Below are 12,559 nucleotides of genomic sequence, written 5' to 3' on the forward strand. Positions count from 1 at the left end.
AATAGACATCTATAGAACTCTCCACCCCAAATCAACAGAATATACACTCTTCTCAGCACCACATCACACTAATTCCAAAATTGACCAATAATTGGAAGTAAAGCACTCCTCAGCAATTGTATAAGAACAGAAATTATAACAAACTGTCTCTCAGACCACAGTGCAATCAAACTAGAACTCAGGACTAAGAAATTCAATCAAAACTGCTCAACTACATGGAAACTGAACAACATGCTCCTGAATGACTACTGGGTACATAACGAAATGAAGGCAGAAATAAAGATGTTCTTTGAAACCAATGAGAACAAAGATACAACATACCAGAATCTCTGGGACACATTTAAAGCAGTGTGTAGAGGGAAATTTATAGCACTAAATGCCCACAAGAGAAAGCTGGAAAGATCTAAAATTGACACTCTAACATCACAATTAAAAGAATTAGAGAAGCAAGAGCAAACACATTGTAGAGTTAGCAGAAGGCAAGAAGTAACTAAGATGAGAGCAGAACTGAAGGAGATAGAGACACAAAAATCCCTCCAAAAAATCAATGAATCCAGGAGGTAGTTTTTTGAAAAGATCAACAAAATTGATAGACCACTAGCAAGACTCATAAAGAAGAAAAGAGAGAAGAATCAAATAGATGCGAAAAAAAAATGATAAAGGGGATATCACCACCGACCCCACAGAAATACAAACTACCATGAGAGAGTACTATAAACACCTCTACGCAAATAAACTAGAAAACCTGGAAGAAATGCATAATTTCCTGGACACTTACATTCTCCCAAGACTAAACCAGGAAGAAGTTGAATCCCTGAATAGACCAATAGCAGGCTCTGAAATTGAGGCAATATTTACGAACCTACCAACCAACAAAAGTCCAGGACCAGATGGATTCACAGCTGAATTCGACCAGAGGTACAAGGAGGAGCTGGTACCATTCCTTCTGAAACTATTCCAATCAATAGATAAAGAAGGAATCCTGCCTAACTCATTTCATGAGGCCAACATCATCCTGATACCAAAGCCTGGCAGAGACACAACAAAAAAAGAGAATTTTAGACCAATATCCCTGATGAACATTGATGCAAAAATCCTCAATAAAATACTGGCCAGCCGAATACAGCAGCACATCAAAAAGCTTATCCACCATGATCAAGTGGGCTTCATCCCTGGGATGTAAGGCTAGTTCAACATACGCAAATCAATAAACGTAATCCAGCATATAAACAGAACCAAAGACAAAAACCACATGATTATCTCAATAGATGCAGAAAAGGCTTTTGAGAAAATTCAACAGCCTTCATGCTAAAAACTCTCAATAAACTCCGTATTGATGGAATATATCTCAAAATAATAAGAGCTATTTATGACAAACTCACAGTCAATATCATACTGAATGGGTAAAAACTGTAAGCATTCCCTTTGAAAACTGGCACAAGACAGGGATGCCCTCTCTCACCACTCCTATTCAACATAGTGTTGGAAGTTCTGGCTAGGGCAATCAGGCAAGAGAAAGAAATAAAGGGTATCCAGTTAGGAAAAGAAGAAGTCAAAGTGTCCCTGTTGCAGATGACATGATTGTATATTTAGAAAACCCCTTCATCTCAGCCCAAAATCTCCTTAAGCTGATAAGCAACTTCAGCAAACTTTCAGGATACAAAATTAATGTGCAAAAATCACAAGCATTCTTATACACCAGTAACAGACAAACAGAGAGCCAAATCATGAATGAACTCCCATTCACAATAGCTTCAAAGAGAATAAAATGCCTAGAAATCCAACTTACAAGGGATGTAAAGGACCTCTTCAAGGAGAACTACAAACCACTGCTCAGTGAAATCAAAGAGGACACAAACAAATGGAAGAACATACCTTGCTCATGGATAGGAAGAATCAATATTGTGAAAATGGCCATACTGCTCAAGGTAATTTATAGATTCAATGCCATCCCCATTAAGCTACCAATGACTTTCTTCACCAAATTGGAAAAAACTGCTTTAAAGTTCATAGGGAACCAAAAAATACCCCACATTGCCAAGACAATCCTAAGCCAAAAGAATAAAGCTGGAGGCATCATGCTACCTGACTTCAAACTATACTACAAGGCTACAGTAACCAAAACAGCATGGTACTGGTACCAAAACAGAGATATAGACCGATGGAACAGAACAGAGCATTCAGAAATAATACCACACATCTACAGCCATCTGTTCTTTGACAAACCTGAGTAATACAAGAAATGGGGAACGGATTCCCTATTTAGTAAATGGTGCTGGGAAAACTGGCTAGCCATAAGTGGAAAGCTGAAACTGGATCCTTTCCTTACTCCTTATACAAAAATTAATTCAAGATGGATTAGAGACTTAAATGTTAGACCTAAAACCATAAAAACCCTAGAGGAAAACCTAGGTAATACGATTCAGGACATAGGCATGGGCAAGAACTTCATGTCTAAAACACCAAAAGCAACGGCAACAAAAGCCAAAGTGGACAAATGGGATCTATTTAAACTAAAGAGCTTCTGCACAGCAAAAGAAACTACCATCAGAGTGAACAGGCAACCTACAGAATGGGAGAAAATTTTTGCAATCTACTCATCTGACAAAGGGCTAATATCCAGGACCTATAAAGAACTCAAACAAATTTACAAGAAAAAATCAAAGAACCCTATCAAAAAGTGGGCAAAGGATATGAACAGACACTTCTCAAAAGAAGACATTCAGACAGCGAACAGACACATGAAAAAATGCTCATCATCACTAGCCATCAGAGAAATGCAAATCAAAACCACAATGAGAAACCATGTCATACCAGTTAGAATGGCAATCATTAAAAAATCAGGAAACAACAGGTGCTGGAGAGGATGTGGAGAAATAGGAACACTTTTACACTGTTGGTGGGACTGTAAACTAGTTCAACCATTGTGGAAAATAGCGTGGTGATTCCTCAGGGATCTAGAACTAGTATTACCATTTGACCCAGCCATCCCATTACTGGGGATATACCCAAATGATTATAAATCATGCTGCTATAAAGACATATGCACACGTATGCTTTTTGCGCACTATTCACAATAGCAAAGACTTGAAATCAACCCAAATGTCCATCAGTGACAGACTGGATTAAGAAAATGTGGCACATATACACCATGGAATACTATGCAGCCATAAAAAAGGATGAGTTTGTGTCCTTTGTAGGGACATGGATGCAGCTGAAAACCATCATTATCAGCAAACTATGACAAGAACAGAAAACCAAACACCACATGTTCTCACTCATAGGTGGGAACTGAACAATGAGGTCACTTGGACACAGGAAAAGGAACATCACACACCAGGGCCTATTGTGGGTAGGGGATGGGGGGAGGTTTAGCATTAGGAGATATACCTAATGTAAATGACGAGTTAGTGGGTACAGCACACCAACATGGCACATGTATACATATGTAACAAATCTGCACGTTGTGCACATGTACCCTAGAACTTAAAGGATAATAATAAAAAAAAATAATAATAAAAAAATAAATAATGTACTGAGTCTGACATCCATTCATCTCACTACATCGGTTCCACCTTAACTTACTTAGCATTCCTCTCTGTCACTTTTCATATGATGCGTAGACAAAGAGGTAGTGGAATGCAAATAATCACTCATGTTGGGCATTTCACTGAATTTTAAGCTGGTTTCTAAAAATGGCCAATCTGATTGTTATTTCTGAATAAAAGGCCTTATTTTTTTCCATTTGCTTTTATTGTGACATTTCACAGAGAGGTACAAAAATAATATGCAAAGATTCATCAATAATGGCAATCTTCTTAACTACCCTCCTTTTAGGGACCCCCAGGTTAGGACAAATCCAGTGACAATTAAAGCATGGCTACTCAATGGATAAGTGAATTAAAGAAAGGTTGGTATAAAGTACGTATGTGGGTCTATGGGTGTGAATGATATGTGTGTGTGTTGAAGTTGACAGAAGTGGCAATGATATTGGCACTCAGTGTGGTGGCTGGGGTTGGGGAAAGTTAAATTGACTCTGAAAGACCTAAATTAAAAAGGAAGACCCATATGTATTAAAATCATTCCGTAATCTGTACCTCTAATCTTTACCTCTATAACCAGGGCACTTATGTCTAGAATTTTTGCTAATTTTTGCATTTATGTATTTCTTTTCTCCTTTGAAGTTTCATCTGTGTGTGTGGGTGGAGGTGAGGGGGCAAATAAAATTTGTTCTGAACTCTGTAACCTTCTAGCAGAGGAAGAATTCCTCCCAAGAACATTTACTTTTTTAGCTTAGTCCTTTAAAATGTACTGTTAAGTAATCTCACAATAAACAATAGGTATTCATTAGAAAAAAATTAATTTAATGTGATTTACTATTTAATTCTGCTAGCTCAGCTACACTTGTCCTGCAGAGCTGCATAATTTATTCAAATGACCTGAAACTTTTTTAAGTAAGTCTACCAGCAGAAAAAGTATTCCCTACTCCCAGGAGAATGAACTTTTTGTGTTGTACTGCTTCCCAGGACTGACATTTATTTGACTCTCAAGCGTATTTACATTGTTGGCTTAACTGGGAGTTCTTTGCTGAATCAATAATATACAGTATTTCTTTCTTCAAGTGGTGTCAATATTATTGCTATTCCTTTTATAAACTTTTTGGTTAATTCTCTACAGTTACAAAATTTTTCTTTGACTTGTGAAGAAATTTACTCCTAAGATTATGAAGACGCAGAGTAAATGGCCCTTTAATTTTCTGGGAAATATGTACCTCTTTAAACTTTATTTACGTCAGAACTTACTCTAATGAAGGACAAAAGCTCTAGACAAGGTCCTGTTCCTTGTGGGTGTTCAAGGCTAGGTCTTCTGGAGACAAGCCTGTAGTTTGTTCTCATAATTTTATAGCTCACCTCCTGGCTGTTTCTTTGCAAGGGGCATAAGAGGGGACAAGAAAAAGAGCAGGGTGAGAATCTGACCCATTGTGACCACTTGGGAGGCCCTGGCCTGGAAAATTCTCCTTTATGTGGCAAAAACAAACATTTGAAATGGAGGGAGAAACCAGGTTTAAACAATGAGTGAAAACAGTTTCCATGTCAGCTTTCCTGCTGATAAACATATGTGCCCCCTCATTTGTTTCCAAAACATAAGTTTTCTATCATTTTAACAGAGCCTCAGCCTCAACTGAATCTGTCCAGAGCATAGGACACAAATATTTTGAGATTTAGTAAAATGGTGCATACATTTATTAGGGGAATTTTGACTATGTTCAAACTGTTCACCAAAAGAAACTTTAAGATGGTCCATGAAACCTTTGAATCTTACTGTGTTTTTCACACAATGATGACTTCTCACTGATCTCATCTGCCTGTGTGCTACAGTATTGACTTCAATATTAATGGAGAAACAGACAAATATCAAAAGTCATGTGCTTTGTCTCATGCCATTTGCAATTTTGTCTTCTGTCGTCAACACTGACTTCTCCTTCCTTGTTCTGCTGAACTCCATACTTAGGCGCCCAGCTACTTCCTCAGAGCCTGCCCTCATCCTTTACCTGTGGCCTGCAGCATGGACAGGTGCGCCCTTACTGCTTATCTGAAAAATATGATCCACAGAAATAACTTGAATCTTTTTGCCCATTTCAAATGTGTTCTAGGTTCTCTGGTTTTCTGTACTAACTACAGAAAGCTATCTAGTCACAAGTTTCTCCTTCCTATGGTCTCCAATTGGGCAATACAATTAAGAAAAATACTTTTCCCCACATAACAGTTCTTCCAATTCTTTTCCCCTTCTTTGATGATTTTGTGATAGATTATGAATGATCATCAGTGATTTTCTGTAAATGCCACGTTTCCTTTTTGCCAAGACAAAGAGTGAGATTAAGGGACCATCTAGTGCTTCCTCTTGTGGTATAGAGGCTAAACAGAATGAGATCTGATATTAGTTTCCTTTGATTTAAATGCAAGTGTCTTCATTTAATAGCTGTATGATCTCAGAAAAGTTTTTAAACTCTATGAGTCCTAGTTTCCTGATTTGTAAAGTGGGGGCTAAAATGAATAGCTTGTAATACCACCTACCATATGCTAGGCATGATTTTAGGCACTTTAAACATATTAGCTCATTTAATTTTCCATTAGCTTATTTAAAATTCCTACTCTATGATGTAGGTAATTTATATCATTCTCATTTCTCAGATGAGAAACTGAGACATGGAGAAATAAAGTAACTTGGCCAAGGTCAGAATTAGTAAGTGGTAGAGCTGGGTTTGTAAAGCCAGGTAGTTGGATCCCAGAGGCTATTTACTAACCAGTGTGTTATACTGCCTCTCTATTAAATTATTGATGATAAATAACTCTCACAGTGTTCGGCACATACCATGTATTGTCAGCTAGTATTATCACTACCATCACCTGTTCTTATCTTTCTTCATTTTGTCATTCTTGCTTCTGTTGGATTGGTTGTGTAGTTTATTGCCCCCACTGCCACAAGAAACAGCAGCAACAGTGATCTATGTTGAAATAGTCACCTAATCCTTCTTCACTTTTTGTGCTTTGTATTTAAACTACAAATATGACAGAGACCTATGAAAGGAGGACTAAACCTCTTCTCCATCACGTAAAAATTATATTCCTGCAATCTCCAACCCTCCAGCAACAAGCCAACAAAAACTGCATAAAGCAAAGGAGAAATTTTAGAAGTTGTAGACTTCAAGTAAAATTGCTACCATTCTCTAATAAACAGAGGTAAAATTTTCAGAAAGTAATGAAGCTTGTAAAAGATGATGAACAAAGACTTTGCTACTATAATAAATTTCCTAGTCTCTACTGATTAATTTCTATTAGAATGCCAATATTAGGAAAAAAGGAAGAGAAAATTCTGTAAATAATTATTATATTCTTCTCTTAAAGTAAGCCACTGACTTCAAAATTATCTAACACATTTGTGGAAACTTCATTTTTTTATTTGAGATTTATTTGAATGAGCTGTTATGATTGGAGACAGTGAGAATTTCAGATTAATGTTTTGCAGACAAAAAAAAAAAAAAAAAAAAAAAAAAAAAAAAAACCTCTCTGGAAAGCTGGCAAGTGTTCATAAGTCAGCCCTAGAATTATGTAGGTTGAAGGCTCCCAGTGGACAGACCAAACATATAAGAAGGAAACCAGAGATCTGGTGCTATTACGTCCCAGCGTCTGAGAGAACGAGTAAGCACAGAATTCAAAGCATTCTGCAGCCTTAATTTTTAAGGTAAGTATGAACAATTTACATATAATTTACTTGGAAAGTAGAACATACGTTAAATGAAAGTATTTTTTATGGATGAACTTCTGTTTTTCCTGTGTTTTAACACTGTATTTTGCAAAACTCCTGAATTATTTAGCTGCTCTTTCTCTTACAGGAGTGTGTTTAGGCACTAAGCAAGCTGATTTATGATTACTGCTTTAAACTTCAACAACCAGTAAGTCTTCAAGTGGAATTTATTATTGATTCTTTTATGTTAATTTGTTAGGTCAAAAGAAAAAGCTTTAGTCCAAAATAAAAGTTTTGCTCTTTATTAGGAGGTTCTTTGGAGATTACACTTTTAATTGGGTAGTTTATTTGCATGTATTTGGAAACTATCTAAAGTAAATAGTGTTTCCTTAGTATGCTTACCTTTAGCTAATGTGTGTTTTTTTGCTTTTAAAATAATGTTTCTAGTGAAAAAAATCACAAAAACCTGAGCACTGCAACATTTGAGAGCCACGGCTATTCAGTTTTGTTAAACTGAAAAGAGAGCAAAAGAAAAATGATAAGACTATATCATGATTAATCATTGATGTTCAATTCTCATTTCATTGAGCAATATAAATTACTTCTACTTGAACCTAAAATAGGTTTGACTGTTTTTTTCTTTATCTGCTTTAATTGAAAATGGATTCTTTATATATGTAATAGACCAAAATTAGATATCTATGTCTAAAACTAATATTCTCTATTAAAAGGAGAAGACATAGAAATAGAAATATATTTCATAACTTCTTAACTATTTTATTATTATGAAAACAATAGAAAAGTAAAACTAAAGGAATTATTTTTAATTATTAAAGAAAAACCATGATTCCTCATCACCATATGTTCCTTTGGCATATTCTCTTTTAGTTTTTTATATACTTAGGTTTTCCATTGCTTGTGTTACTTATGTTTTCCATAGTTGTAGTGATTTGTATGTAATTAGTTACTTAAATAGAGCATTTCTCTATGCAATAGCAGGCAGCAGTGTGGTTTCTAGAAAGTATACAAACAGAGATATATGCTCAAGTGTTTTTTGAAAGATTAACTTTTCTTACCTCTAGGTTTCCTATTTGTTTCACATATTTCCTTCCCTGACTAATCTTTTGAAATATTAATTTTCTTTAAACCTTTCAAAAACATCATAGAAAAGATGGGCGAAAGGTAGTTTTATTCAGAACTTTCAATCTCTGAAATGATTTACTTTTTTCTACTATTAAGAAAAGTATTTCTCCTTTTTCAAGAGGTAAAATCCATTCTTATTTTACAAGGCATGGCTCTGTTTCATAATGTTTTCTATAATCACTCACTTCTATTTTGCTTTTGACAAACTTTCAAAATGCTAAGGATTCAAGGATGTCCTCAGCTCTGTATGTATTCTAAGAGTTCTATTTTTTTCCTCCACAGAAGGCATAAGAACTAGGAGCTGCTGACATTTCAATATGAAGGGCAACTCCACCCTTGTCACTACTAGCAAAAGCATTACCAGCAGTCTTCACTTTGGGCTTGTGAACATCTCTGGCAACAATGAGTCTACCTTGAATTGTTCACAGAAACCATCAGATAAGCATTTAGATGCAATTCCTATTCTCTACTACATTATATTTGTAATTGGATTTCTGGTCAATATTGTTGTGGTTACACTGTTTTGTTGTCAAAAGGGTCCTAAAAAGGTTTCTAGCATTTACATCTTCAACCTTGCTGTGGCTGACTTACTCCTTTTGGCTACTCTTCCTCTCTGGGCAACCTATTATTCTTATAGATATGACTGGCTCTTCGGACCTGTGATGTGCAAAGTTTTTGGTTCTTTTCTTACTCTGAACATGTTTGCAAGCATTTTTTTTATCACCTGTATGAGTGTTGATAGGTACCAATCCGTTATCTACCCCTTTCTGTCTCAAAGAAGAAATCCCTGGCAAGCATCTTATATAGTTCCCCTTGTTTGGTGTATGGCCTGTTTGTCCTCATTGCCAACATTTTATTTTCGAGATGTCAGAACCATTGAATACTTAGGAGTGAATGCTTGCATTATGGCTTTCCCACCTGAGAAATATGCCCAATGGTCAGCTGGGATTGCCTTAATGAAAAATATCCTTGGTTTTATTATTCCTTTAATATTCATAGCAACATGCTATTTTGGAATTAGAAAACACTTACTGAAGACGAATAGCTATGGGAAGAACAGGATAACCCGTGACCAAGTCCTGAAGATGGCAGCTGCTGTTGTTCTGGCCTTCATCATTTGCTGGCTTCCCTTCCATGTTCTGACCTTCCTGGATGCTCTGGCCTGGATGGGTGTCATTAATAGCTGTGAAGTTATAGCAGTCATTGACCTGGCACTTCCTTTTGCCATCCTCCTGGGATTCACCAACAGCTGCGTTAATCCATTTCTCTATTGTTTTGTTGGAAACCGGTTCCAACAGAAGCTCCGCAGTGTGTTTAGGGTTCCAATTACTTGGCTCCAAGGGAAAAGAGAGAGTATGTCTTGCCGGAAAAGCAGTTCTCTTAGAGAAATGGAGACCTTTGTGTCTTAAACCTGAGAGCAAAATGCATGTAATCAACATGGCTACTTGCTTTGAGGCCCACCAGAATTATTTTAAGTGGTTTAAATAAAACAATACATTTTCCCCTAATCTAATCTTTTCTTAATCTTCTGAAACCAAATGTAACTATGTTTTATCGTCCAGTGACTTTCAGGAGTTGCCCATTGTTTTTCTGATATGTTTGTACAAGATTGTCATTGGTGAGACATATTTACAACCTAGAAGTAACTGGTGATATATCTCAAATTGTAATTAATAATAGATTGTGAATAATGATTTGGGGTTTCAGATTTCTCTTTGAAACATGCTTGTGTTTCTTAGTGGGGTTTTATATCCATTTTTATCAGGATTTCCTCTTGAACCAGGACCAGTCTTTCAACTCATTGCATCATTTACAAGACAACATTGTAAGAGAGATGAGCACTTCTAAGTTGAGTATATTATAATAGATTAATACTGGATTATTCAGGCTTTAGGCATATACTTCTTTACAAAAGCTATAAATTATATTCCTCTTGCATTTCACTTGAGTGGAGGTTTATAGCTAAACTATAACTACATATTGAGTAGGGCTAGGAATATAGATTAAATCATACTCCTATGTTTTAGCTTATTTTTACAGTTATAGAAAGTAAAATGTACTGTAACATAGAATTGCAATCAATGATATTTGTGTGTTCACTAATCTCTGAATAAGCACTTTTTAAAAAAATCTTTCTATTCATTTTAATGATGGTTTAAAGGTTGCTATTTTCTCTGATACTTTTTTGAAATCAATAAACACTGTGTATTGTTATAAAATGTAAAGGTCACTTTTTACATCCTTGACTTTTTAGATGTGGTGCTTTGATATACAGGACACTGATTTGATTTTTATTATTAATGCTTTCGTTCTGGGTTGTTTCCTAAAATATCTGGGTGGCTTTAAAAGAAAAAAACTCTTTAACTTGTAACAAACCCTTAACTGCCATACGAAATGGTATCCAGAATGGAATTTTGCTACATGGGGTCTGGGTGGGGGGCAAAGAGACCCAGTCAATTACATGTTTGGTACCAAGAAAGGAACCTGTCAGGGCAGTGCAATGTGACTTTGAAAATGTACACCATGCGGGTAATTTTACCCTATATCTATAAACACTGTTTGTTTCAGAATCTGTATGATTCTGTAGAGTTATTTTAAACCAATTGCAGGTCTAGGTATCTCCTTCTCAACACTATTAAAGCTCCTAAATTAGAGGAGTGCCTAAAACTGAGTTACCTAAAGTTTACCTACATTAAAGTATGAATATTAATTTTAGAAATTTGAGACTTCATTCTGTACCAGCCTTGTATAATAACAGGTTATCTAGGACCTTCCTCTGAGCTAGGTCTAAATACTGATCTCTGAGGTGGAACTGATGTTTTGGAGGCTCAGCCTCTCTGCCAGGTTCCAGGATTATAGACAGAAAAATCCTGTCATACCACTTTCTGAAAAAGTCCTAATTTCATGTAATCCTTTTATTTTCAGTAAAAACAAATAGCTAAATGTATAACCAACTATGATGTCATGTTTTAAATAATTTTGTAAAACATCTCATATAAATAAAATTTTTAATTGGAAGAAATCCGTGTTTTTAAATTTTTTTTTAAACTACTTCTAAGTATATATTCTTACCTTCACTTGTATTTGTATCCTCCATTTTATCTCCACTGATACTACTTAGTTTCAGCTCTGATTATTATTCACTTGGCTTCTTGCCATACTGTTCAAGTCTTCCTCTCTTGAGTATTCTGCCATATCTAGGCCACCAAGCAGATATTTCAGACAGTCTTACACACTCCTTCAACTTTCATCTTAAAGTTAGTACTTCATCATCCATAACCTCAGTAATACAAGTGCTTCTGGGCAGGCGGTAGGTATATTTCACTTATGAAGGAAAAGATGGGAGGCAGATGGATGAGGCTTTCTCCCATGTTCTTCACTGCCCTTTCCTTGTACTCCATACTGTATGAAACTACATAAAGTCACCACTCTCCCCTGCTGCCCCCTCTACCCTGTACACAAAGCAAGGCAGATATCTTGAATGTTTCCTTTAAGGAACAAGCATGTTGATATGAACTTTAGCTCTTTGAAATGATATTATATAGGGTTACCAGAGAAACTTATCTCTTGCATCTTGCAGAAGTAATGTGTATTTTTATTATGGAAAAGTAAATATTAATTATTTCCATATTTTATAGCCCTAAATTAGATCTACTAAATAGATTATTTTATAAAATATCCTTTTTTTTTCTGATTCTTTGAGGCATGCATCAAAATCATAAGAAAATCTGAAAGTAAGCAAATTCTGTTTTGACTTTTTTTTTCTTTTGTTCCCCTATAGGAATCTGAGGCTGCGAAACTGTCTGGTGTCCTCACATATCAACAAGAGAAAATTCCAAACTTGACAAATTGAGTTAATACATGAGATGTCTCAGGCAAGAAAGCATTAAGGGTTGAGGCCATAAGGATAATAGAACACTTATTTTGTTAATTCTTACATAAACTTTAACAGCAGTGATAATTTATACAAAATAACAGAAATTCATAAATTATCACTAAAAATAATTATTTCACCTGCAGAAGACCAGTGGCCCAGAGATGAGTTAGCTCACTCCATACACATACCTACAAAGGGTTAGCACTCTCAAAAATAAATTCTTTTTGAACACTTTTTTTGGAATAAGATAGTTCTATCTAAATTTAAAAATAGTTGATATATATTTCTTATTAT

At 35.5% G+C, this 12,559-nt stretch overlaps 1 protein-coding gene across 3 annotated transcripts; it reads left to right on the forward strand.

Annotated features, from left to right (window-relative positions):
- Nucleotides 1-7,130: 7,130 nt before the first annotated feature.
- Nucleotides 7,131-11,404, forward strand: AGTR2 (angiotensin II receptor type 2). 3 transcript variants are annotated; one of them, XM_010375437.2, is made up of 3 exons: nucleotides 7,131-7,242; nucleotides 7,394-7,453; nucleotides 8,671-11,404. In XM_010375437.2, exon 3 carries the CDS (start codon nucleotides 8,706-8,708, stop codon nucleotides 9,795-9,797), a length of 1,092 nt encoding a protein of 363 aa, XP_010373739.1. In that variant the 5' UTR covers nucleotides 7,131-7,242; nucleotides 7,394-7,453; nucleotides 8,671-8,705; the 3' UTR covers nucleotides 9,798-11,404. The 3 variants fall into 3 exon arrangements, with proteins under 3 accessions (XP_010373739.1, XP_010373740.1, XP_030790266.1); XM_010375438.1 differs by lacking the exon at nucleotides 7,394-7,453 and having other exon boundaries at nucleotides 7,173-7,242; nucleotides 8,671-10,305; XM_030934406.1 differs by lacking the exon at nucleotides 7,131-7,242 and having other exon boundaries at nucleotides 7,377-7,453; nucleotides 8,671-10,305.
- Nucleotides 11,405-12,559: the final 1,155 nt, after the last annotated feature.

This window comes from Rhinopithecus roxellana, chromosome 7, assembly GCF_007565055.1.
Source record: "Rhinopithecus roxellana isolate Shanxi Qingling chromosome 7, ASM756505v1, whole genome shotgun sequence".
Classification (NCBI taxonomy): Eukaryota; Metazoa; Chordata; class Mammalia; order Primates; family Cercopithecidae; genus Rhinopithecus; species Rhinopithecus roxellana.